General features: G+C 44.8%; 1 protein-coding gene across 1 annotated transcript in view; it reads left to right on the forward strand.

Moving 5' to 3' along the window:
* Nucleotides 1–27,531, forward strand: part of LOC143961067 (intercellular adhesion molecule 5-like) — a 53,965-nt gene that overhangs the window by 19,549 nt on the left and 6,885 nt on the right. Inside the window, exon 2 of the mRNA XM_077470208.1 lies at nucleotides 11,977–12,252. Coding sequence (XP_077326334.1) covers nucleotides 11,977–12,252 — 276 coding nt within the window. The remainder of the gene's footprint in view (nucleotides 1–11,976; nucleotides 12,253–27,531) is intronic.

Consider the following 27,531-nt stretch of genomic DNA (forward strand, 5'->3'; position numbering starts at 1 on the left):
CTAATAGCCCATTACAGGCAGGGATCTGCAGTCCCCCTTTGAGATAGCAACTGTTTTAGTAGAGAAGAATAAATGTGCTAACTGACACTTGGTGGACTACTGATCCCAGTACATCCGATGAAAATCCTGCTAGCCCTCCTGGCTGCAACGACTTAACTCCAAAACAACACCACAGTCTCTCCCTCTGGCTCCACATCTGACCTCCCAGGTCTGCTACCTGGGAAGGATACATATGCTTTACAAAGGTAGGCCCAAAGCTGGGACCTGAAGCTTGCAGTGCCTGGCCCGAGGTATTGACCAGGAGGAGTGAACCTAAATCTGGACTGGAGCACCAGTGAGAAACATCTGCTAGAGAGCATCCTGAAGAACAAGATGAATGCTTGAACACTGCAGAAAGTATTTTGGCTTGCTCAGTGACTGTATTGCCACAGTTATGTACAGTTGGTAAAATACAGGGTGCCATTTCAGCCTAAAGGTTAGTTATCATATGGCTGTATGGGTTTTGCTGCTCCACTGAATGTCTTAATATACAAAGTTCCAGTTTCAGCTTAAAGGGCCTATCTATATAACCAAAAGCAATAATTGGAATCTGTGGTTCATGATGCACCATGCCGTGCCCTTACCCTCTCACCCTAGAGTTTACAAGCCTGAATAAACTCTTTAAACTGTTTAAAGGTGACTGGCACCCATCTGTTTGTGTCCTCATTACATATCAAGAATCCTACCCCAAGGTGAAATGCCAGCCCATAAACGTGAAAAACAATATTGAATTGACAAAAAATGTGATTAGTAAATAGTATACATGAATACTATCATATCATCATAGAGTGAATAAAGAGTATACTAGATCTAAAATGAAATTAGTATAAATAATATAGAAAAAGCCCCACAATAATTAATGTAAATTGAAACAAAAAATAATAATGTGTGCTAAATCGAAACGAATAAAATTAACAAAAATAATATTCAAAAACCATAAAAAGTTCATATGTGATGAAGAAAAAAATTTTTTTAGTCCAAAAATATTATTGATTCTTCAAACTTGATATTAGGGTGCAAAAATATCCACAAATGCGTGTATATAGAAAATATTCAAAACAATCCTCCACCAGTGAGAAGAGGGGCCGCTTACCAGAGCTTTAGATCCCAGTGTTAGTGAGATCAGTAAGGCAACAGCACAGAGGTTTCTGGGTGAACCGTCACAGGCATCCCACCATCTACATCTCCAATACGAAGGCTCCAATCGGGGAACGAAGGTGTCGTAGATAGCTGACACCACGCTGTCTCTATCTCCAGTACGAAGCCTCCAATCAGGAAACGAGGGTATCGTGGATCATATATAAAAGATCAAAGACACTCGCATAGCGTAAAACCACTTGGTTTAATAAAGTAGAATTTAAAAAAATTTACACTCACATACGTAAAGAAAAAACGATCACATAAAAAACGAGCCGGCCGGACTCGTGTGCCGCCCGCACTTCCTGGTTGGGCGTAGAACGCGGAGACGTCAGAACGCCTATCTCCCTACGCGCGTTTCGTCACGAACGGACGTGTTCACGGGATGCGGGACGGCGTTCTGACGCACCGCCTATATACAAAATCCTAAACAAACAGCCTCGGTCTGAGCTCCATGTTGTCCTCTCAATCCACCATGTTAGGTGAGGGAAAGAGGACTGGAATGCCCATATTATCACCCAGTCCACCATTTTACATAAGGAGAAAAAGGTAAAAAATTTTCCCTACTATTACGCAGAGGCAAACTCATAATCATAACCCTCCAGATTCTTTTAAGAACCATAAATTAAAAATACAAAATTATCATAAAAGTACATTAAGGGAAAAAAAGAATTAAAAAAATATTCCTTTCAAATACCAATTGAAAAGTATATTTATCAGAAGGTATCCGATGAGATAATAAAAAAAATTATATTAGGCACAAACAAAACAGTCCAAACGAATAAACAAAACAGCTTTTGTAGTAAAGATATGTACTGTCTTGTATGTCCAGATACTAATACGTTCTTCGTCATAAAAAATTTTTTTTTTATCAGTGGAAATTGGAAACTTTTTTTAGTAGTAAGACCACAAATACAGAAAAAAAATGATAAAGGCAAAAAACCTCATCAAGGACTCATGGAACTCACACCAAGTTTACAGTTAAAAAAGCAACAACAACCACAGGAAGCCTAAGCTGTATAAACTATTCCAACCAATCATGTATTATTCAAGAATTGTCAATAAACGCATTTACGTCTACTTCAATATTAAGACCATGAGGGACGTAACTTTTTAATCTGTGTATCCACATCATTTCGAGCTTGGAAATGCTTCTTACCAAATGAGTTCCCCTCCAATGGGGATTGAACTTGTCAATTCCCATAAAGATTGTGTTGGTAGGGTCTCTATTGTGTGCCAGCAGGTAGTGTTTGGAGACCGAATGCTGGGTATATCCTCTACGGATATTCCCAATATGTTCGTTCAAACGTACATGTAAAGCACGTTTGGTCCGCCCTACATACTGGAGGCCACAAGGGCACTCCAGCATGTAGACCACTGCCTCTGAGCAGCAAGTGATAAAAGGTTCTATAGTGTAAGACCTAGATGTGACCGTAGATCTAAAGGTAGTACTTCTCCTAGACCGACAGCCATTTAAGCTACATACCGTGCATTTCCTGCATTGATAGTACCCAGTAAGGTTCGAGAAAAAATGCGGACGATTAGTGGGTGGGTCCAAAACATTAGGGGCCACCCTGTCCCTCAAAGATGTTACGCCTCTATATACTACTTGGGGTCTGTCAGGCAAAATAGTTCCCAATACCGAGTCGTTCCTAAGTACATGCCAATGTTTTTTAAGTATATGTTTGATCCTAGTGTGTTGGCAAGAATAGTTGGTGATGAAGGGGTAACGAAAATTGTTTTGACGGCCTCCTTCTCGTTCCTTTAGTAAATCGGATCTTTCAACTTGACTAATCTCATCTATCAGACGTGTCAAGGGTTCAGATGGATAGCCTTTATCAATGAACCTCTGAGTGAGAACACGGGCCTGTTGTATAAAAACATCCTGTTCTGTACAGTTACGTCTCAATATTGGGAACATCGGTATTGGGAACTATTTTGCCTGACAGACCCCAAGTAGTATATAGAGGCGTAACATCTTTGAGGGACAGGGTGGCCCCTAATGTTTTGGACCCACCCACTAATCGTCCGCATTTTTTCTCGAACCTTACTGGGTACTATCAATGCAGGAAATGCACGGTATGTAGCTTAAATGGCTGTCGGTCTAGGAGAAGTACTACCTTTAGATCTACGGTCACATCTAGGTCTTACACTATAGAACCTTTTATCACTTGCTGCTCAGAGGCAGTGGTCTACATGCTGGAGTGCCCTTGTGGCCTCCAGTATGTAGGGCGGACCAAACGTGCTTTACATGTACGTTTGAACGAACATATTGGGAATATCCGTAGAGGATATACCCAGCATTCGGTCTCCAAACACTACCTGCTGGCACACAATAGAGACCCTACCAACACAATCTTTATGGGAATTGACAAGTTCAATCCCCATTGGAGGGGAACTCATTTGGTAAGAAGCATTTCCAAGCTCGAAATGATGTGGATACACAGATTAAAAAGTTACGTCCCTCATGGTCTTAATATTGAAGTAGACGTAAATGCGTTTATTGACAATTCTTGAATAATACATGATTGGTTGGAATAGTTTATACAGCTTAGGCTTCCTGTGGTTGTTGTTGCTTTTTTAACTGTAAACTTGGTGTGAGTTCCATGAGTCCTTGATGAGGTTTTTTGCCTTTATCATTTTTTTTCTGTATTTGTGGTCTTACTACTAAAAAAAGTTTCCAATTTCCACTGATAAAAAAAAAAATTTTTATGACGAAGAACGTATTAGTATCTCGACATACAAGACAGTACATATCTTTACTACAAAAGCTATTTTGTTTATTCGTTTGGACTGTTTTGTTTGTGCCTAATATAATTTTTTTTATTATCTCATCGGATACCTTCTGATAAATATACTTTTCAATTGGTATTTGAAAGGAATATATTTTTAATTCTTTTTTTCCCTTAATGTACTTTTATGATAATTTTGTATTTTTAATTTATGGTTCTTAAAAGAATCTGGAGGGTTATGATTATGAGTTTGCCTCTGCGTAATAGTAGGGAAAATTTTTTACCTTTTTCTCCTTATGTAAAATGGTGGACTGGGTGATAATATGGGCATTCCAGTCCTCTTTCCCTCACCTAACATGGTGGATTGAGAGGACAACATGGAGCTCAGACCGAGGCTGTTTGTTTAGGATTTTGTATATAGGCGGTGCGTCAGAACGCCGTCCCGCATCCCGTGAACACGTCCGTTCGTGACGAAACGCGCGTAGGGAGATAGGCGTTCTGACGTCTCCGCGTTCTACGCCCAACCAGGAAGTGCGGGCGGCACACGAGTCCGGCCGGCTCGTTTTTTATGTGATCGTTTTTTCTTTACGTATGTGAGTGTAAATTTTTTTAAATTCTACTTTATTAAACCAAGTGGTTTTACGCTATGCGAGTGTCTTTGATCTTTTATATATGATCCACGATACCCTCGTTTCCTGATTGGAGGCTTCGTACTGGAGATAGAGACAGCGTGGTGTCAGCTATCTACGACACCTTCGTTCCCCGATTGGAGCCTTCGTATTGGAGATGTAGATGGTGGGATGCCTGTGACGGTTCACCCAGAAACCTCTGTGCTGTTGCCTTACTGATCTCACTAACACTGGGATCTAAAGCTCTGGTAAGCGGCCCCTCTTCTCACTGGTGGAGGATTGTTTTGAATATTTTCTATATACACGCATTTGTGGATATTTTTGCACCCTAATATCAAGTTTGAAGAATCAATAATATTTTTGGACTAAAAAAATTTTTTTCTTCATCACATATGAACTTTTTATGGTTTTTGAATATTATTTTTGTTAATTTTATTCGTTTAGATTTAGCACACATTATTATTTTTTGTTTCAATTTACATTAATTATTGTGGGGCTTTTTCTATATTATTTATACTAATTTCATTTTAGATCTAGTATACTCTTTATTCACTCTATGATGATATGATAGTATTCATGTATACTATTTACTAATCACATTTTTTGTCAATTCAATATTGTTTTTCACGTTTATTGGTATAGGTTTTGATTAGGTTTTAGGTGTTTGATTAATTTTTAGTTTTAAATTTTTTGTTTTTAGCGCAGCTCATTTTGTTCACCTATTTAGTTTTATATCGGAGTATTACGATTAGGGTTGCTGCTTATAGGTTGCTTTCTTTTGTTGTTTGAGTAGCGCGGTTTACCCTTTGTACCGTGAAATGCCAGCCCACCTGACCTCTGAGGGTCCCTTATAGCCTCTAGAGCAGCCTTTTGCAACCCTTTAAACATGGGGGAAGCCTTGAATTAACTTTCCAGGGTCAGGGAACCCCTGCTAATAATTACTATATTTAGAGCTCACAGTACACTAGCGTGATGGTCAGAAGTAAGAATGCTCCTTACATTTGTGGTCCTTGGGAATAGTTCCCTCTTATATATAGCTAAAAAGATCATTTGTGTCAGTGGTTACTTATCTGAGAGGGAGGCATTGCCCATTACTCAAGGAACCCCTACCAACCTCTGGAGGAGACCTAGGGTTCCATGGAATGTTAGTTGAGAAAGGCTGCTCTAGGGGGCAAGGGGGTACTACATATACATTTTAAGACCAAACATAGGCCGTATCACCTGTGCAAGAATTACAGTGCATTGTATACAGAGAATAGAAGGGCGTTAGTTTAAAGTAAAAAAAAAAAATGTAAAATTGAAGTAAATGCAAAAACCTAACTAACTCTAAACCTACAAATTCTAAGCCTAATCTATCTAGCCCTGTAAAGAAAAAAAAATACTATACTTACCTGTTCTGCAGCTGCTCTGTCCAGTCCCAGGCTGAGCTGTCAGCGGTGACTTTAGTGTGTAGGAGAGACAGCCGAAAAGGGAAGTCCCATAGTAACTCTATAGGCTACGTCACTTCCCAGGCATTTCCCAGCCATTGTCGGCTTTCTCCTGCACACAGAGGACATCACTGAAGACCAGACTGGAGCAGCTTCAGAACAGGTAAGTACGAGGAGCGTTCAAGTCAAACTGAGATTTTTGAGTTTATAATAGAACAAATTTCAAGGAGTAGAAACTGCATTTATTTTTCAACATACTCCCCTGCTACATTTATACACTTATGCCAACATTTAGCTAATGCCTGGAAAGCTTCGGCATAGAAAGATCTGTCAGTTTGCCTGAACCATCCTAGGACATCTTGTTTCACTTCGTCATCAGTGCTCAAATGCTGACCTCCGAGGAATTTTTTTTTTTTGCAATTTCACAACAGGTTACGCATCGATTATCGAGGATTGACTGCTGTGGGCTGGGAACCACCTCGGCCAGGATGCTAACTCATAGACGTGCCTTCTTTGAAATGTTTACACTATTCAAATGTCTTACTGCAGCTGAGTATCTCATCACTGTACTGTGCTTGACACACTGGCCACTTACTACTGCATGTAGTACCACCACCCTGGTATCCCTTTTTTATGCCTGTAAAATGAAAAGTCCCGGTTTGACTTGTATGCCCCTCGTATACTGATTTTTTTTTCTTTGCAGGGCTAGATAGGTTGGGCTTAGCATGTGGCTGAGTAGGTTTAGAGTTAGTTAGGTTTTGCCTTTACTTCCACTTTATGCTTTGTGCTTGATATGACTCACGCATGCACTTGCAGTTGCTATGATATTGGTGAACATAATATTATTCTCTTGATAAATGGACAGATTTGAATTACAAGACTGCACTGGTAACAGTATGCATATCCCCAGGGCATGACCAGTGTTGTTTTAATAGAGCCGTTTTCTCTTTCATAAAAACACTAACACGTCTCTACAATAGCATGGCACAGGAGCTTGTCTGAGCAGGTGTGCATAATAAAATAATAGTTGAAGTTCTGTACAGGAAACAAGGTGGTTTTATCATTTCTGACCTCCCTTTGCTTAAAACATTTAATAACTTTGTGTTTCACATCACAGTTTTTGAACACTATCTTGGCTAATGCATAGGGTACAGTATGTGACTGTAGTGGAGTGAGTACTGTAACTGCATCCAAATGTTCCAGTTACATTTTTTTTTTTGTCAAATAACATCCTTCCACCAGACTGGCAAAACTCCAACTTTATTTCATACATATTATGACAAATAACGCACAACTTTTAACAAGCCTATACCTTCTTAAGCCTCAAACGCACAATCTGATTTTCCGCAGACAAAACCTCAGACTTTTGTCCAAAGGTGTGTGCCTGGATTTTGTCTTGCATGCAAACGGCAAAGAATTGTTGGCCAACAAACACAAATGTAGTAATGTACTACGTGGCTTTTCAGCTCTTTAGCACCACCCTTTGGGCTCTTACTGCTAATTTCGTGTTAGTAGAAGTTTGGGATCTTGGGCTGGAGAATTCATTCTATGAATAGTGTAGGCAGTGGCGTAGCGTAGGTTGTCAGGGCCTAGGGCAAGGCAAGTAATTTGCGCCCCCTAACACGTGGACTTTTAGCACTCAATGAGTCCCTTCGACTAGTACAGTATAAAACCCCTTACCCCCTATGTCACAGATCAGCTGCAGAACTGATCTGTGTCTTACCTTTACTGCTGTAGGTCGGCTGACACCTGTGAAACTACACTGTCCACTATACTACAATACACTGACCACCATACTACACTACACTGACCACCATACTACACTACACTGACCACTGTACTATGATACACTGACCACCATACTACGCTACACTGACCACCATATTACACTACACTGACCACTACACTGACTGACCAGCATACTACACTGACTGACCACCATACTACACTACACTGACCACTACACTGACTGATCAGCATACTATACTGACTGACCACCATACTACACTACCCACCATACTACACTACACTGACCAATACACTGACTGACCACCATACTACACTGACTGACCACTATACTACACTGATCTCTCTCTATCTCCCCCCCCCCCCCCGGCTAGTAACACGACTCTCACTCACCTTCTTCTTGTCCACGGTCCTGCCCTGCATCAGTCCGGAATATAGGAGGAGGAGAAGAGTCTCCTCAAAAGACAGCGGCCACGGCGGCTCACATTTTTTCTTGTCTCCCCCGCACTCTGGCTGCTGCCATGTTCAGTGTCCGGCGCACTGTCATTGGGCATATGGGGGGTCATGTGCGGAGGCGGGACTTCAGGAGCAACCGCAGGACAGGCCAACCCTATGCCTCACAAGACCCCCATACACCCAATCACAGGGCGCTGAACACTGAATATGGCAGCCGGAGCGAGGGGGACACAGGAACGTAAAATTAGGAGGAGGCAGCCAGTGACACATACTGGCGCCCCTCTAAATGTCGCACCCCAGGCCACGGCACCCCCTGCACCCCCCACGCTACGCCACTGAGTGTAGGACCCACTGATAATTGGGTACTTTGAGGCAGTAGTGGGCTTAGGTACTATATGTCCATATGGTGTAACCAAATTCCCATATTTTTTGCTTATTTGCTGAATATGTTCAGGCGTTTTAAATAGACTTGCAGGATGTAATTTTTGTATGTGTGCACTGTAATCTGATTTACTGTTTGTATGGTCTTATAGCTGCACCATCTTTAATGTAATGCATTTTAGTGTGTGCCCCCTAGTCTGATTTTGTTCATATTTCAGCACAGACTGACTCTGATGCAAGAGGGAAAGCAGCAGCACACAATCACTGGGATCTCACACGTCTGTCTGTACCCACAAATGTCCTTGGGTAGTTGGATGCCTCCTTTCAATATCAGCCAGACTGGGATCTTCTCTTCCTGAACAAAAACATCTCGGTCCAGGCCTCAAACTATTTATGCTCCATCCCAGCTACTGGGCACCCTTCCCAAAGAATTGGCTGTAGCCACATATATATTCAGACTGTAGTTTGGACATTCCAAACCCACTACCTTCAAGAACCATCCAAAAGGCAGAGGGGATCAGTCAAACCCACAGTAAAACTCAGAGCTGCCCAGAGCAGTCACAAGCAGTTCCACTAATGACAGGAGAGCTAAAGAACTAAATTGACCTAACTTAGCACCTATCCAGGAGGGTGCTCCACTATGACAACACCATCAATGGGACAAATCTTAGAAAATAAAAAGACAACAGCCCAGTGAAGTACTGGCTGCCTCCTACACCTTCCGCTCACCTCATTCAGTCCTATGAATGGGGCCATACTTCTTTGGCTGGAGCAGTTGGCATGGGTTGTCAAAACATAGGCAGCACCAAAGAGAGTGGCACAGTGAAGATATTAAGTAAATATTTAGCTATGTGGTTTACACCGAGAAAGGAAAGAAACCTTTGGGCAACTTCATAACTTCATTGCTAACTCACTATTCATAGTGATAGTCCCCAGCTAGTCCCTGGCTTCAGTTTGTTCAAGGTCACTGATTTGGAACAAGCATTTTGATTAGAAAGTCAGAGTGAAATCAGAACTCCAAGTCTGAACATTTGTATCCAGATTGAAATCACTGTAGCCATCGGGTCACAGTACAGCCCAGCAACTAGCTTTTTCAGAGGGAGAGATCAGCAATAGCAACAGATTAGTTAACTGGAGAGCAGATTTATCTGCAGAAAGTCTCTTTGCTGCCAATCGTATATTCCGTGCATTTGAGGATTCCAGAAATAGCAGCTAAAGACTTCTTATGTGCAACAGCAGATGCACAGATATTTGAAAATGCTTTTTGCTGCTTTCTTTTTTCTTTTTTTTTAAACAGGCTTGATAGGTCGAAGCCAGGGTTCGAGGAAATAAAACAATTACACAAGCCTCCAAAATATTAGCGCTTATCTTAAATGTTACTCAAGTTTGTTTTTCTGTCTACAGGAATCTCTTATTTTTGTGAGTGAGGCGTTTGCATACAGAGTATAATGCTTTTCTATGTATGCTCTGGACAAAACCATCAATATCAATGAAATAATTTTACATATTTAGAAGAGCTTTTGTTAACTATTTCCCTTACAAATTACTCCAGGTTAAGCTAAAAAAGCAACATACACTTGAATAAGTGGGCTTTATATATGTGTGCAAATTTATGGTAGGAATGTTTGTGCCTGCTGAGATCTGTCTCCGATATAAGTTTTCCAGCATATCTTACAACCAGAATAATTAGTTGTCAGTATTTGAGTCATAGCTAATGTAGGGGCCATAATCCGTTGCAGGGCGGCCTTGACTTAATGGGCTTACCAGTTACCTTCTCTTGGCCTGCTCCTCCACATCTAGTGGTTCTCAGGGTTGATACCCAACAACTCGAACACTGACACAGTTGAAGTCCTCTTTAAAAGGTTTTATTTTGCAGCAAGAACTTTCACATAACACAGTCTCTTAGGGAACAGAGGGCACGGGTGAAGAACTCAGGCACCTTGAATTGCAGGTCTAGCAAAGTCTCTATTTCCACCCAAAGAGTAGCCACTCGCAGCTGGGTACTTCAAGGCTGAACAGATTTCTAGCCAGAGATCATGGCAGTCAGCACGTTGACTCAAAACTCAAACAATCAACTAAGGGTGAACAGGAACCTTTTTCCACCTTACCTGGAACGTTTCCCGTTTCCTCAATGGTACTGGAAAAGTGTGAATTCGTCAATGTCCTTCCCAATTCAGTAACCAGGCACTTCTCAGGATGCCACTTGCCGGCCCTCCTCCGAAGAGTCCTTCCCCGGTCACTTCCATGAGCTGCGGTGTCCCTCCAAGCCGAGAGCACACCCGGACACTTTGAATTCTCCTTCAGTTACTGCGCCTCGGACCAGCCAGTTCCGAGACTCGGGAACAGATGGATCCCTACCCCAGACCAAGCAGGTCTATCAGGGGTCACCAACAGGAACATGTTGCAGGATGTTGAACACCCTGTGACCGGGACCCCTCACTGGGCTACCCCAGTACTGGAACCAAAACAGGCCACACGGGTCTCACAAACACCTCAGAACCCCCTTAACACGTGACCCACACCCCTTAAGTACCCCTTCCCAGACTCCTCAGCGGGCCCCGGCACTCCCACTGTTTGGCTCTGAGAAGGCTGATACCTAAACATCCAACCAGACCTAGTTCTGGCCTGTCATGTGCACCTCACCGTCCACATGACCAGGCAGAACTTCCAAACACAGCCTGGCCAGACTGGTGTTAAGGCCTACCTACATAATTAACCCTCAGAACCCCTATTGTTCTGAGGCAAAAACTAAATTTACATGAGTATGACATTTGGTCACAAATGTCATCCGCTACACTAAGAATAGGCACTTGTGTATACAAATCACCCATTGCAAGCACAAAATGTGAAAAATAGGAAAGTTCACCCAGACATAGAAAAAAAACACTAGGAGACCAAAGGTTTGTGGATATCTGACCATGACACCTACTATATGGCCAAGAGAATGAAAACACCCCTGTACATTATTGAGTATGGGTCTTTCCAATGAAAGGAAATGTTAATGCTACGACATGGAATGTCATTTTAGGAAAGCTCTCCATTGTAACTATTCCCTGTACACAAAGCTATCACTTACACAGAGCTCAACCCTACTGAACTATGAAATGAATTGAAATTCCAAGTGCAAGCCATATTTTTTCATCCAACATCAAAACCTGACCTCACGAATGCTCTTTTGCCTGATTGGGCACAAATGACAATTGTTTTGGAATGGGATGTCCAACAAGCTCATGGAGTGTGATGGCCAGGTGTCCACAAACTTTTGGCCGTATAGGGTACATATTCACTAAAATTGGAAAATAATTTTTAATACTCTGAACCGAGGAAATAGAAAATACACAGCATATACAACAGATACTGTTATAAAAATAGCATGTATGTAACCAGTACTTCATGCATAATTTAAACAAATTCTCTTTTTTCCTTTAGCTCTTCTACCAATCCCCTTAATAATCTTGGAAGACAAAGTTGAGCTGAATGCAGAGACAAAGGTGAGCTGTGTGTTACCGTCCAGTGATTGCCATTGCTTGGAGGTAGAGCTAAAAATCGTCACTAAAGAAAAGCTCAAGAACTGTGTCTCCCATAAGGGGAACTACTCTAATGTCACCTGCACACTGGATGTCACCAAGGAGATGAATGGGATAGAGCTGTCCTGTGAGGCTCACTTCAAAACAAAGAGCAAGCCTTATAAGCTAAATATTCAGAGTAAGTATGGAACTTTAATATTTACCACTCTGTCAATATAGCAAATAGCTACTTGCTCTTTATGCCCAATAGAGCACACTAAGAAATAGGTTGCTAAACAACAGCCCAGTGTCCACAGTGTTGGACTTGTGCAAAGGGGCAATGGAAGAATAGGTACTGCAACCATCAGGCTTTGTATCTGGACTTGTTCTGCACTTTGATTCTTCAAGTAAGCTCTAACATTCTTGCTACAAAACTCCCATAGCATTACCATGTAACATCAATAGTTTGCCCAGAATTTAGATTTGCTCACCCATGCATATGGCTGTGCACCTAATTAGTGCCTGAGGTAGAACTCAATATTAGCTCTGGTGAGGTTTTTTTGTAATTTACGGTATATATTATATTTACTGATCAGATTTTCTGCTTGCTCCAAACATGTACCACTTATCTTGACTTCCCAGCTGTTTCTAGAATATTCTTTAAATTGCTTCTTGCTCTGGAGTTTTTATCATGCTCTTCTCTTAGCTTACCAACATGTCTGGATATTTGGATAACAATAAGAGACTGTTATAAAGGGGATATCAAATGCCTCATAAAAGTCCAGTGGAACAGGTCTATTGTCTCCAGTAGAGAAAGTGTTAAGAAATCCCACATTTTTGAGTCACAGGAACATAAGATAGGGGTATATCTTCCTATCTCACCTATTCTGGTGACAACTGTCTAAAGCCAGCCATAGGTGGTTTGAATCTTGCAGCAGGGACTGGCTGAGATTCTATCTATCTATGGGTAGGCTGATTGTACCTATGTCAATTCAGACCATAAATGATGCTGGTTGCATGAAAGAACACAGTCAGTGTTGATGGGGGAATCCCACCCATGAAGCTATTGTGTTCTACCAGCGGGGGGGGGGGGGGGGGGGTGTAGGGGCCTGGGGAACCATCCCTGCCGGGAGAACTCAGTGATTATTGCTGGTGGCTATAGCTGCTGCCAATAATTGCATGCTAGAAATCCAACATGCTGGTTGTACCCAACTCCACCGATGGATCGACTTGGGTACAATTAGCCAGCTTATACATGGTTTGACTCCCGGCCGGTCCCTGCTGTACAGGTCCACATTCGAATCATCTATGGCTGGCTGAAGAATAGAATTCCCTTAATGTTGAAGACATCTCTATTAGAGTGTAACCTCTTCTGAGCAGGGCCCTCTTAATCCTCTTGTATTTTATAGTATTGTAACTGTATTGTCTCCTTTTTATATTGTAAAGCGCTGTGTAAATTGCTGGTGCTATATAAATCCTGAATAATAATAATAATAATTTCCTCTAACTTCTTGCTGTGTCTCTGAGACAGGAAGTGAAGGGAAGCCTCCTTGACAGGATGCATATAAAATAACCTAAGAGCCAGTTCACACAGGGGCGACACGACTTTCAACCCGACTTTTGGAGGCAACTTGGACACGACTTGAACACGACTTGGGGCGACTTACAACATGACTTTAAGTCGCCCCAGGCCAGGCGACTTTTGCCGTGGCCAATCAGAGAATGAGCTCTCAAGGGGGAACTCCACGGCAAATAAAAAAAAAATAAAAAACGGCGTGGGTTCCCCCTCCGAGAGCATACCGGGCCCTTATCCGAGCACACTACCCGGCCGGCCAGGAAAGGGGGTGGGGACGAGCGAGCGCCCCCCCCCCAAGCCGTACCAGACCGCGTGCCCTCAACATGTTGATGAGGACAAGGGCCTCTTCCCGACAACCCTGGCCGTTGGTTGTCGGGGTCTGCGGGTGGGGGGCTTATCGGAATCCGGGAGCCCCCTTTAATAAGGGGGCCCCCAGATCCCAGCCCCCCACCCTATGTGAATGAGTATGGGGTACAATGTACCCCTACCCATTCACCTGTGAAAAAAAATGTACAAAAAAAAAAACACACAAGGGTTAAAATAGTTTATTGCACAGCTCCGGGGGTCTTCCGTCTTCGGGGGTCTTCTCGCCGGACTCCTCAGCTATCTTCTGCTAGCTCTTTCACTAGCGGAGGAGCCCGGCATTCTTCTTCGCCACCGCCCTCTTCTTCCGACTTCGGGGGTCATGTCCCCCTCTTCGGTTCTTCTTGCTGGGCCACTGCGCCTTCTTCTAGCTCTTTTACAAGCGGTGACCCGGTCTTCTGTCGCCACTGCCGCTGTCGCCGTCTTCTGTTCATTTGTTCTTCTCTTCTGGAGATGTTGCCTCGTCGCTGTCTCCGCTCACTATGACAGAACACGCAGCGTGCGGCGACTTATATAGGGGCATCACCGGATGATGTCCCCGCCCATTATGATGTCACAGTCCCAGCATCCTCTGGGACTGTGACATCATAATGGGCGGGGACATCACCCGGGATGTCCCTATATAAGTCTCTGCACGCTGCGTCCCTGTCATTGTGAGCACAGACAGCGACAAGGCAACATCTCCTGAAGAGAAGAACAGAAGACAGCGGCCGCGGGGACAGAAGACCGGGCCACTGCTTGTAAAAGAGCTAGAAGAAGGCGCGGTGGCCCGGCAAGAAGAACCGAAGAGGGGGACAAGACCCCCGAAGTCAGAAGAAGAGGGCGGCGGTGAAGAAGAATGCCGGGCCCCTCTGCCAGTGAAAGAGCTAGCAGAAGATAGCGGAGGAGTCCGGCGAGAAGACCCCCGAAGACGGAAGACCCCCGGAGCTGTGCAATAAACTATTTTAACCCTTGTGTGTTGTGTTTTTTTTGTACATTTTTTTTCACAGGTGAATGGGTAGGGGTACATTGTACCCCATACTCATTCACATAGGGTGGGGGGCTGGGATCTGGGGGCCCCCTTATTAAAGGGGGCTCCCGGATTCCGATAAGCCCCCTACCCGCAGACCCCGACAACCAACGGCCAGGGTTGTCGGGAAGAGGCCCTTGTCCTCATCAACATGGGGACAAGGTGCTTTGGGGTGGGGGGGCTGCGCGGCCCCCCCTTCCCCAAGGCACCCCTCATGTTGAGGGCACGCGGCCTGGTACGGCTCAGGAGGGGGAGGGGGCGCTCGCTTGTCCCCACCCCCTTTCCTGGCCGGCCGGGTAGCGTGCTCGGATAAGGGTCTGGTATGAATCTGGGGGGAACCCACACGCCGTTTTTTCGGCATAGGGGGTTCCCCTTAGAATCCATACCAGACCTAAGAGCCTGGTATGCTCTTGGAGGGGAAACCCACACCAATTTTTTTAAATAAATTGTCGATTAGTGGTGGGAGGCAGCCCCATTGAAAGGAATGGGAGGCAGTTCCTGTAGCTAATTAGGGCCACTCGCATGTAATCTCTCATGCAGCAGTCACATGCGCCTGATCGGGCCCTGGACGCAGCCTTCTGTTGCTTTCAAAGGGGTTGCCTCCCACAGCTAATCTCAGGAACCCCCACTGGGGGTTCTCACATCTAAATCGGAGTGCGGGCTCATCCCCAAGTGTGAAAGCACCCTTACATACATTTTAACATTTTGCCTAATTAGTGAACTGCTCCATCTACTTTTTTCTTTGAAGAACACTCTCTAAATACTGCAAGAATTTTCCATAGAGATTGCATTGTACAGTATACAGTTTGAGGCACTGGGCAACACAAACACATCTTGGCAGATGAGAGATGATGACTCACACCTAAATTATTTTCATAAGGCCAGTTTCTCATTATCTGTTCAAGAATTTTACTCTGTCTGGTAAATCATCTGATTTCTTAACTCACGAGTTTAATCCAGCAGTGAAAATACATAACATCCAAACCGGTCTAGAGTTCACATCATGTTCATTTCTTGTGTGACTTCATTATCTTGTGACAGCACCCCGCTACAGTTACACTGCAATTTATGGAATAATCTAAATCAATTTTCAGGTTTAGAAATCCTTGTTTTTAGCTGTACTCTATCTATGCAATGCACAAAACCCCTTTGGCTGTCTTCACGATTAGGTCCGCCTGTCAGTTTTTCAGGTGGACCTGATCAGAATTTCTATGCAACTCTATGAGCAGGTAAATATAAACAAACTTGTAAAAGATTCTAGCCCAAAGGCTAAAGCTGCGCTAGAAATATAAAATATAAGATACAGCAGCTAGCACCTTCAAGTCAGATACAAACTCGATAGATATGAAATACAAAATAAAGTGCAGTGCTAATACAATTAAAATTGTGTAGGTGAAAAAAAGACTGAAAAAGGAAAAATAGTGAGGAGTCCCAAATGCACAGTCCATGTATGTAGGAGAAAATAGAAACCAAAATCCGTGCTTCATATAGATGGAAAAGCCACATGTAAGGGGAAAGGTGATGATCCTTCACATAAGATAAATCTTGCTCCACACCCAGGAGAGAGTAAGTAATCCTGCTTACCAGCTTCCCGTGACCACTATAAAATGGTCCCACCAAACACAGGGAAATAGGTCTCCGCAGAAGCCTTTGGTAATGGTCGGGATCTCCACTTTACAGATGGAACTCAGAGATGAAAGAAAAAAAGAAATGCTCCCATAGTGCAGTACTTAAAAAAAAATCCAAATTTAATGGTATAAAACAGTTGCACTTACAAGAAGGATTCTTCAAAATAGCATGTTTCTGAGCTTCACTCCACTTCCTGCTTTGCTTGTTTGTCAACCTCCTGTGAGGTGTAGCATGATGACGTCACCGATGTAGGCCCCACCCTACGCGTTTTGTCACTAAAAGGACATCATATGGGGATTGGCCAACAGTTGAAATCAATAGGACATTGATAAAAACTTTTACGATTCTCCATTTGCTCATGTTTGCAGTGAAAAGCTGCTTAAAGTGTGGGATAGCAAAAAAATAAACATCCATGCTCACCTTTTTTTTTTTGGTCTAAAATCAAAATGCTATGTGTGACAGAAAACTAACACTACACATCACCTTGAACACACGATCCCCACCGTGAAACATGTTGGTGGCAGCATCATTTTGTGGGGATGCTTTTCTTCAGCAGGGACAGGGAAGCTGGTCAGAGTTGATGGGAAGATGGATGGAGCCAAATACAGGGCAATCTTAGAAGAAAACCTGTAATGCTGCGTACACACAAGTGGAATGTCCGACAGAAAAAGTCAGACGGAATCTTTTCATCGTATTTTATGATTGTGTGTATGCCTCATCTGACTTTTTTTTTACAGAAAATTCTGACGTACCTAGAAATAGAACATGTTTTAAATATTTCCAAAGGAACCAATTCCTATCGGGAAAACCGCTCATCTGTATGCTGTTCCAACGGACCAAAAATAATGCATGCTTTGAAGCAAGTACAAGATGGAGGCTATTGGCTACTGGCTATTGAAATTCCTTTTTTCTAGTCCCGTCGTATGTGCTGTACGTCACCGCATTCTTAGTGATCAGACTTTGGTGTGATCATGTGTACGCAAGGCAGTTTCAGCGGAACTAAGTCAGAAAAACCTTCAGAGTTTCTTCTGACGGGAAAACCGGTCGTGTGTACGCAGCATTATACCCCATACACGCGTTCCAATTATCGGATGATATAAATCGCATTCAAATAGATCGTTCGATAATCTGATTGTTAGTACACAGCTTTTGACTGCTGATCACGAGAGTCTGCAAAAGACTTGAGACTGGGCGGAGGTTCACACATTCAGCCAGAGCTACAATGGAATGCTTTAGATCAGGGATATGCAATTAGCGGACCTCTGGCCGTTGCAAAACTACACGTCCCATCATGCCTCTGCCTCTGGGTGTCATGCTTGTGGCTACCAGTCTTACTATGCCTCATGGGACTTGTAGTTCTGCAGCTGGAGGTCCACTAATTGCATATCCCTGCTTTAGATCAAAGCATATTCATGTGTTAGAATGGCCCAGTCAAAGTCCAGACCTACAGTGCCTTGCAAAAGTATTCACCCCCCTTGGCTTTTTACCTATTTTGTTACATTACTGCCTTTAGTTCAATATTTTTGTAATCATAATTATATGTGATGGATCAGAACACAATAGTCTAAGTTGGTGGGGTAAAATTAAAAAAATATATACATAAAACTATTTTTCAGAAATACTGAAAAACTGATAACTGGCATGTGTGTATGTATTCACCCCCTTTGTTAAGAAGCCCATAAAAAGCTCTGGTTCAACCAATTACCTTCAAAAGTTACATAATTAGTGAAATGATGTCCACCTGTGTGCAATCTAAGTGTCACATGATCTGTCATTACATATACACACCTTTTTGAAAGGCCCTAGAGGCTGCAACACCTAAGCAAGAGGCACCACTGACCAAACACTACCATGAAGACCAAGGAACTCTCCAAACAAGTAAGGGACAATGTTGTTGAGACATACAAGTCAGGGTTAGGATATAAAAAAAAAATACAAATCTTTGATGATCCCCTGAAGCACCATCAAATCTATCATAACCAAATGGAAAGAACATGGCAACAACAGCAAACCTGCCAAGAGACGGCCGCACACCAAAACTCTCGGACTGGGCAAGGAGGGCATTAATCAGAGAGGTAGCAACCTGGAGGAACCCTGGAGGAGCTGCAGAGTTCCACAGCAGAGACTGGAGTATCTGTACAATAAGCCATATGCTCTATAGAGTTGGGATTTATGGCAGAGTGGGCAGAAGAAAGCCATTACTTTCAGCAAAAAACAAAATGGCACATTTTGAGTTTGTGAAAAGGCACATGGGAGACTCCCAAAATGTATGGAGGAAGGTGCTCTAGTCGGATGAGATTAAAATTAACCTTTTGAGCCATCAAAGAAAACGCTATGTCTGGCACAAACCCAACACATTACATCACCCAAAGAACACCATCCCCACAGAGAAACATGGTGGTGACAGCATCATGCTGCGGGGATGTTCTTCAGCAGTTGGGACTGGGACACTGGTCAGAGTTGAGGGAAAGATGGATGGTGCTAAATACATCGATATTCTTGAACAAAACCTGTACCACTCTATATGTGATTTGAGGCTAGGACGGAGGTTCACCTTCCAGCAGGACAAACACACTGCTAAAGCAACACTTGAGTGGTTTAAGGGGAAACATGTAAATGTTTGGAATGGCCTAGTCAAAGCCCAGACCTCAATGCAATAGAAAATCTGTGGTCAGACTTAAAGATTGCTGTTCAAAAAGCGCAAACCATCCAACTTGAAGGAGCTGGAGCAGTTTTGCAAGGCGGAATGGGCAAAAATCCCAGTGGTAAGATGTGGCAAGCTCATAGGGGCTAAGGCTCCATGCAGACTGAAGCTCATAAACAGACGTTTTTGGGCGTTTTTTTTAACAGCCCATAAACTCCACTCTATGTTATCCTATGTGTCCATGCACACATGGACGTTTTTGGATGTTTATCAGCAGTGGCTTTTATGGGCTGCTTTCTGAACGCCATAAAATCGCATTCAGGAGTCGTTTTCTGACCACAAAAAACGTCAAACGCTCGTAAATAGTGATGGACGAACTTCCGACGGGACGTTTCGCGAACGCAGCCGTGATAGAGAGCACTGACATCAGCAGAGTGACATACAGCAATGACACCTGCACCATGATAGAGTCATCTGACAACAGCACCGTGATAGAGAGCACTGACATCAGAAGCGTGACATAAAGCACTCACACCAGCACCGTGTTATACAGCACTGACAGCAGCACCGTGATAGAGAGCACTGACATCAGCAGCGTGACATAAAGCACTAACACCAGCACCGTGATATACAGCACTGACAGCAGCACCGTGATAGAGAGCACTGACATCAGCAGTGTGACATAAAGCACTCACACCAGCACCGTGATGTACAGCACTGACAGCAGCACCGTGATAGAGAGCACTGACATCAGCAGCGTGACATAAAGCACTCACACCAGCACCGTGATATACAGCACTGACAGCAGCACCGTGACAGAGAGCACTGACATCAGCAGCGTGACATAAAGCACTCACACCAGCACCGTGATATACAGCACTGACAGCAGCACCGTGACAGAGAGCACTGACATCAGCACCGTGATATACAGCACTGACACCTGCACCGTAAGCAGCCCCAGGAGGAAGTCAGCATAGCACAGGGATGGTGGGAGCCCCTCATAATGAGCATAGCACAGGGATGGTGGGAGCCCCTCATAATGAGCATAGCACAGGGATGATGGGAGCCCCTCATAATAAGCAGCCCCAGGAGTAAGTCAGCACAGCACAGGGATGGTGGGAGCCCCTCATAATGAGCATAGCACAGGGATGGTGGGAGCACCTCAAAATATGCACAGCAGAGGTACAGCCCCAGGAGGAAGTCAGCACAGCACAGGGATGGTGGGAGCCCCTCATAATATGCAGCCCCAGTAGAAATATGACACCGCTCAACCTCTTCAAAGAGGAGGGTACGGGCATATAGTACGTGTGCTTTTTTTGGACAAGAAAGTGAGCCAAATGAAGAAAGAAGGTCTCTGTGCTCGATTAAAAAACATTTTTATAGACATATACATGGTCTACTGGTCACATGTGTTGAATTCCTCCGAGATCCATGCCTCATTCATTTTTAGAAATGTGAGGTAGTTAACACTGTCGTGAGCTAGGCGAGTACGCTTATCGTTTACGATCCCCCCTGCTGCGCTGAACGTCCTTTCGGACAGGACACTGGATGAGGGGCAAGCCAACAGTTCGATTGCAAATTGAGCAAGCTCTGGCCAGAGGTCAAGCCTGCCCACCCAGTAGTCCAGGGGTTCATCACTCCTCAGAGCGTCCACATCGGCCGTTAACCCGATGTAGTCGGACACCTGACGGTCTAGGCGTTCCCTGATGCTGAATCCGGATGACACCTGTTGATGGGTCGGCTGAAAGAATGACCTCATATCCGAAGTCACCAACACATCTTCAAACCGGACTCTTCTTGCAGGTGCTGTTGGATTGGTACCCGCAACTCCTTCTCTGGGGGTGGGAATTGCTCCTCTGCCAGCGTACGCAAAAGCAGAATGCAGCATTTCTCGAAGCAAGGCCTGGAAGTGCTGCATTCTGACAGCCCTCTGTGACGGCGGTAACATTTCCGCCATTTTGTGTTTGTACCGGGGGTCTAAGTACGTTGCCACCCAGTACTGGTCCTTGACCCCATATGCTTTTTATACGGGGGTCCCTATTAAAACACTGGAGCATGAAGGCCCCCATTTGCACTAAAGTGGAAGCGGTGTGGTGGCCTGGCTCCTGCTCATCATCCAGAATAATGTCGTCCTCTTCATTCTCCTCTCCCCATCCACGCACAACAGGGATCCCAGAAAGGTTTAAAGCATGCTCTTCTTGCTCCTCCTCATCCGCCCCAGCACCATCCTCCTCTGACTCCTCTTCAGACTCCTGTTGTTGACTTGTCTCAGATAGAGTAGCCCCCCCTGGGAATTCATCCAGCATTGCGACTTCCTCATCTTTCCGCTCCTGCTCCTCCACAGCTTGATCAATGACACGATGCAATGCACGCTCCATAAACAAGGCATAAGGTACCATGTCACTGATGGCACCATGGCTGCGACTGACCAGTTTGGTGATCTCCTCAAATGGGTGCAGAAGTCTGCATGCGTCGCGCATGAGCAGCCACTGGCGCGGTGAAAAAAACCCCAGAACCGGTTCTGCCGCAGAGTTCATACAGGTAGACGTTAACTGCACGTTTCTGCTGGAGCAGCCTATCAAGCATATAGAGTTGAGTTCCATCGCCTCGGGCAATTGCAAATAAGACGTCTGACCGGCAGATTGTGTCGCCGCTGAATGTCAGCAAGGCGACCCATGGCCGTGTAAGATCTTCTGAAATGGGCCGAGATTTTCCTTGCCTGCCGCAAGATGTCCTGGACCCCAGGGTATTTGACAAGGAATCGCTGCACGACCAAGTTTAAGACGTGTGCCATGCATGGCACGTGCGTGATTTTGCCCTCTTTCAATGCGCTAAGCAGATTGGCACCGTTGTCACACACCACTTTACCAACTGTCAAATTGAGCGGTGTGTTAGCCACTGATCTGCCTGTGAACGCAAAGCTGAAAGGAGTGCCGGGCCAGTGTGGCTCTTGGCTTCCAGGCACAACAGACGCACTACGGCATGGCAACGTCTCACCTGGCATGTCGAATAGGTTCTGGGGAGCTTGGACGGTGCAGCGGAAGAGACGCTAGCAGCGGAAAAGGAGGAGTCAGCTGAGGAGGAGAGGGAGGAGGATGGAGTAGGAGGAGGAGGAGAAGAAGAGTCAGGCCTGCATGCAATCCGTGGCGGTAAAACCAAATCTACACGGGTGCCACGGGTTACATGCTTGACGGCCGTCAGAAGGTTCACCCAGTGGGCAGTAAAAGTGATATACCTTCCCTGCCCGTGTTTGCTAGACCACGTGTCTGTGGTCAGATGTATCTTGGCACCGACACTGTGTGCCAGAGATACATTCACTTGCCGCTGAACATGGCCATATAGCTCTGGGATGCCCTTCTCTGAGAAATACTTCCTTCCTGGGACCTTCCATTGTGGTGTTCCAATGGCCACAAATTTGCAAAAGGCCTCCGAGTCCACTAGTTTATATGGCAGTAGTTGGCGGGCTATGAGTTCTGACAAGCCAGCCATCAACCGTTGGGCAAGAGGGTTATCCGGCGTCATCATTTTTTTACGCTCGAACATTAGGCCCACGGAAGCCTGCCTTTTTTGCAGAAAAACGTGAGCTTGGCGGGATGGAAGGTGGAGTGGAGGACAATTGTGAGGAGAGAGGAGAAGGAGAAGTAGAAGACGAGGCTGGACGGTGAGAGCCTGGAGTGTGGCTTTGTGTGTTCCGTTGCTCCCACTGGGCTCGGTGATGGCTGCTCATGTGCCTTCTTAAGGCGGTCGTCCCTAGGTGAGTGTTGGGCTTACCACGACTAATGCTTTGACTGCAAAGATTGCAGATGGCAACGCTATTGTCAGCAGCGGACACGTTAAAAAAAATCCCACACTGCGGAGCCATGTGCCGGTGTCCTGGGAGTGCCAGATGTGACCGTACATGGTCGATGACTCGCTCCTGATACATTTGCAGTCTGCTTTGTCCCTCCTGTGCAATGTAAGTTATTCCTGCTTCTCCTCACTATCTGCTGGTCCATATCTCCCTCTGAACTCCCCTCTTCTTCCTCTCTTGTGGGCACCCACATGACATCACTAGACACGTCATCATCAACGTCACCTTCCCCACCGCTATAAGTAGAGATCTCGGAGTAGGCAGCAACACCGGGGACCAACCTCCTCCTTGGGCTGATCTGGGTACTGTCGTCAGACTGCTGAGTAGCGGTAGTTGCTACCTCCTCTTCCTGATCCAATACCAAGAGTGGCTGCGCATCAGAAATGTCTTCTTGATATGGATCGGAAAATAATTCCTGTGACTCAAGCGGAAGGTATGTGGTGGTGGTGGTGGTGGTGTTGTTGGTGGTAGTGTCTTTGGGGGTGCACATAGCAGAGAGTGAAGAAGAGGGTGCAGATCGAGAGGATGAGGAGGGTGCAGAAGAGTAAGGCTGAGCGAGCCACTCAACCAAGTCTGGTGCGTCCTTTAAAGTAATTGAACGCACCTTCTGCAACTTCCCACTTTGGCTCAAGCCTGTTGCTCCTGCTCTACCCCTACCACCCTGCCTCTTCCTCTGCCTGTCATTTTTTAAATGACCCTGTGACAAAACTCTCAGTCCCTATACCGATGAAGGACTGCTGCAGTATAGGGCAGCGGTCAGCAGTAGTGCACCTCAACCCTATGTATTGTGGACCGATACCAGTCCTTATAGAATGGCAGACTGTACCTCACTCAACCCTATGTACTGTAGCACCCTAGACAGACCAAGTTACCAGTCCTTATAAGGACTTTTGTGGACCAAGTAGGTTGTGTGTGAGTGATTAGCAGACTGTACGTCAGTCCCTATACCAATGAAGGACTGCTGTAGTATAGGGCAGCGGTCAGCAGTAGTGCACCTCAACCCTATGTATTGTGGACCGATACCAGTCCTTATAGAATGGCAGACTGTACCTCACTCAACCCTATGTACTGTAGCACCCTAGACAGACCAAGTTACCAGTCCTTATAAGGACTTTTGTTGACCAAGTAGGTTGTGTGTGAGTGATTAGCAGACTGTACGTCAGTCCCTATACCAATGAAGGACTGCTGTAGTATAGGGCAGCGGTCAGCAGTAGTGCACCTCAACTCTATGTACTGTGAACCTATACCAGTCCTTATAGAATGGCAGACTGTACCTCACTCAACCCTATGTACTGTAGTACCCTATACCTTACCAGTCCTTATAAGGACCTTTGTGGACCAAGTAGGTTGTGTGTGAGTGATCAGCAGACTGTACGTCAGTCCCTATACCGATGAAGGACTGCTGCAGTATAGGGCAGCGGTCAGCAGTAGTGCACCTCAACCCTATGTATTGTGGACCTATACCAGTCCTTATAGAAGAGCAGACTGTACCTCACTCAACCCTATGTACTATAGCACCCTACACCAGGTTATTACCAGTCCTTATAAGGACCTTTGTGGAACAATTAGGTTGTGTGTGAGTGATTAGCAGACTGTACGTCAGTCCCTATACTGATGAAGGACTGCTGCAGTATAGGGCAGCGGTCAGCAGTAGTGCGCCTCAACCCTATGTATTGTGGACCTATACCAGTCCTTATGGAATAGCAGACTGTACCTCACTCAACCCTATGTACTATAGCACCCTACACCAGGTTATTACCAGTCCTTATAAGGACCTTTGTGGAACAATTAGGTTGTGTGTGAGTGATTAGCAGACTGTACGTCAGTCCCTATACCGATGAAGGACTGCTGCAGTATAGGGCAGCGGTCAGCAGTAGTGCACCTCAACCCTGTGTATTGTGGACCTATACCAGTCTTTAAAGAATAGCAGACTGTACCTCACTCAACCCTATGTACTATAGCACCCTACACCAGGTTATTACCAGTCCTTATAAGGACCTTTGTGGAACAATTAGGTTGTGTGTGAGTGATTAGCAGACTGCAGCAGAAGGGCCGCAGTCAAGTATAATATTCTTTCTATATTTGGAAGAAAGAATATTATACGTGTACAAGCCTATTACCATACCAGTCCTGAAAAGAACCTTTGTGGAACTAATAGTAACAGCTACTGATTAAACTGACCCTCACTGCCTCACACACTGCTTCCTGCCTGTCCCTATATAAACTGACAAAACAGAGGCTACTGGAACAATAACTGGAATAGCACTTTTGTGGACCTGATAGTAACAGCTAATGACTAAACTGACTGTCCCTACAGCAGACACACCGTCCTGTCCCTTTTTCTAAACTGACAAAAGACACTCAGGCTGCTGCAACAATCAGTAGCACAGCAAACCTATATACACCTAACACCTATACCAGTCCTGAAAAGAACTTTTGTGTACCAAATAGCTAGCGATTTGGGTCACTGCAATCTCTCCCTGCTCCACACAGCAACCTCTCCCTATAGCACTTCAGCCCTGGAAGAATTTACCTCCTTCCTTACCAGAGCACTTTTTGCGATTCCGCACTGCGTCGCTTTAACTGACAATTGCGCGGTCGTGCAAAATTTACATAATTTTTTTCCCACAAATAGAGCTTTCTTTTGGTGGTATATGATCACCTCTGCGTTTTTTATTTTTTGCGCTATAGGCAAAAAAAAGCGACAATTTTGAAAAAAAACTCATTATTTTTTACATTTTGCTATAATAAATATCCCCCAAAAATATATAAAAAAAAACATTTTTTTTTCCTCAGTTTAGGCCAATATGTATTCTTCTACATACTTTTGGTAAAAAATTATTGATTGGTTTGCGCAAAAGTTATAGCGTTTAAAAAATAGAAGATAGTTTTATGGCATTTTTTTTTTTACTAGTAATGATGGCGATCAGCGATTTTTATCGTGGCTGCGATAGATGGCGGACACATCGGACATGTTTGACACATTTGTGGGACCATTGTCATTTATACAGCAATCACTGCTACAAATGCACTGATTCCTGTGTAAATGACACTGGCAGTGAAGGGGTTAACCACTAGGGGGCAGTGTATGGGTTAAGTGTTCCCTGGGGAGTGTTTCTAACTGTGGGGGGGTGTGGCTACATGTGACACGTCACTGATCTCTGCTCTTGATCACAGGGAGCAGAGATCAGTGACACTGTCAATAGACACAATGGGAGATACTTGTTTATATTAGTATCTCCCCATTCTTCTTCCCCGTGAGACGATCGCGGGTAGCCCTGCGGCGATCGAGTCTGCGGGACCCACAATCCGACTCACGGAGCTTGCCGCAGGTGGTGCGCGCTCGCCCGCAGGCCGCCTCTTATAGGGCAAAGTACAGGTACGCTAGTTTGCCTGTAAGAGCCCTTCTGCCGATGTATATCGGCGTGAGGCGTTCGGCAAACGGTTAAAGTTTTGAAAACCATTTATCATTTTCCTTCCACTTCACAATTATGTGCCAGTTTGTGTTGGTCTATCACATAAAATCCCAATAAAATACATTTACATTTTTGGCTGTAACATGACAAAATGTGGAAAATTTCAAGAGGGTGTGAATACTTTTTCAAGGCATTGTAAAGCCAAAGCTTCTCATTTATTTAGATGCTTTGGTAACCTTAATGAGCTGGAAATATATTAGAGGTTCTAAAGGCTTGCTCACACCATGTCAACTTAGCTGCATTTTTCTGCACACCACTGCACACTACACTACACCACTACACCACAGCACTGCACCATAACAAGCAACGATGCTCTAAGGTAGGTTGCATAGCATTATTCATTGCTATGTTAATGGTGGATGCCTCATCCATGCCATGGCAATGCATGACTCCAGGGCAAGCAGCATGCAGGGCCTCCCCCGGCATTCAGGAGAAGACATAGGTCAGCCTTTTCCACTTCCCACCTTCTGCCGTGCTGCTGGTAAGGCTCTGATATGAAGAGGGTGTGACTGTGTGATTGGGAGCTCTATGATAGAAGGACTGCGTAATTTGGGCGTTCTGCGATGGGGGGGCTGTGTGACTGAGAGAGTCTATGATTGGGGTGCTCTGTGATGGGGGTGCTCTGTGATGGGGGTGCTCTGTGATGGGGGAACTCGGTTATGGGGCAGCTGTGTGATTGAGAACCTCTCTGATTAAGGGGACTCTGATGTGGTGGGAAGGCTTTAATGTGATGGGAGGACTCATGTATAGAGGGCTTTTGATGTGTAGGGATGACTCTGATGTCATGAGAGGTTCTCATGTATAGGGGTGACTCTGCCATGAAGGGGGGCCTCCAATGTGATGGGGGGCCTCTGACATGATGCCAATATTCTGTTTGCAATGTCAAGCTGCTGCTAACAAAGCAAACAGAATATTGGTATGCATTAAAAAA

Source organism: Lithobates pipiens, unplaced genomic scaffold, assembly GCF_037356315.1.
Source record: "Lithobates pipiens isolate NorthernLeopardFrog02 unplaced genomic scaffold, aLitPip1_a1.2 Scaffold_8, whole genome shotgun sequence".
Classification (NCBI taxonomy): domain Eukaryota; kingdom Metazoa; phylum Chordata; class Amphibia; order Anura; family Ranidae; genus Lithobates; species Lithobates pipiens.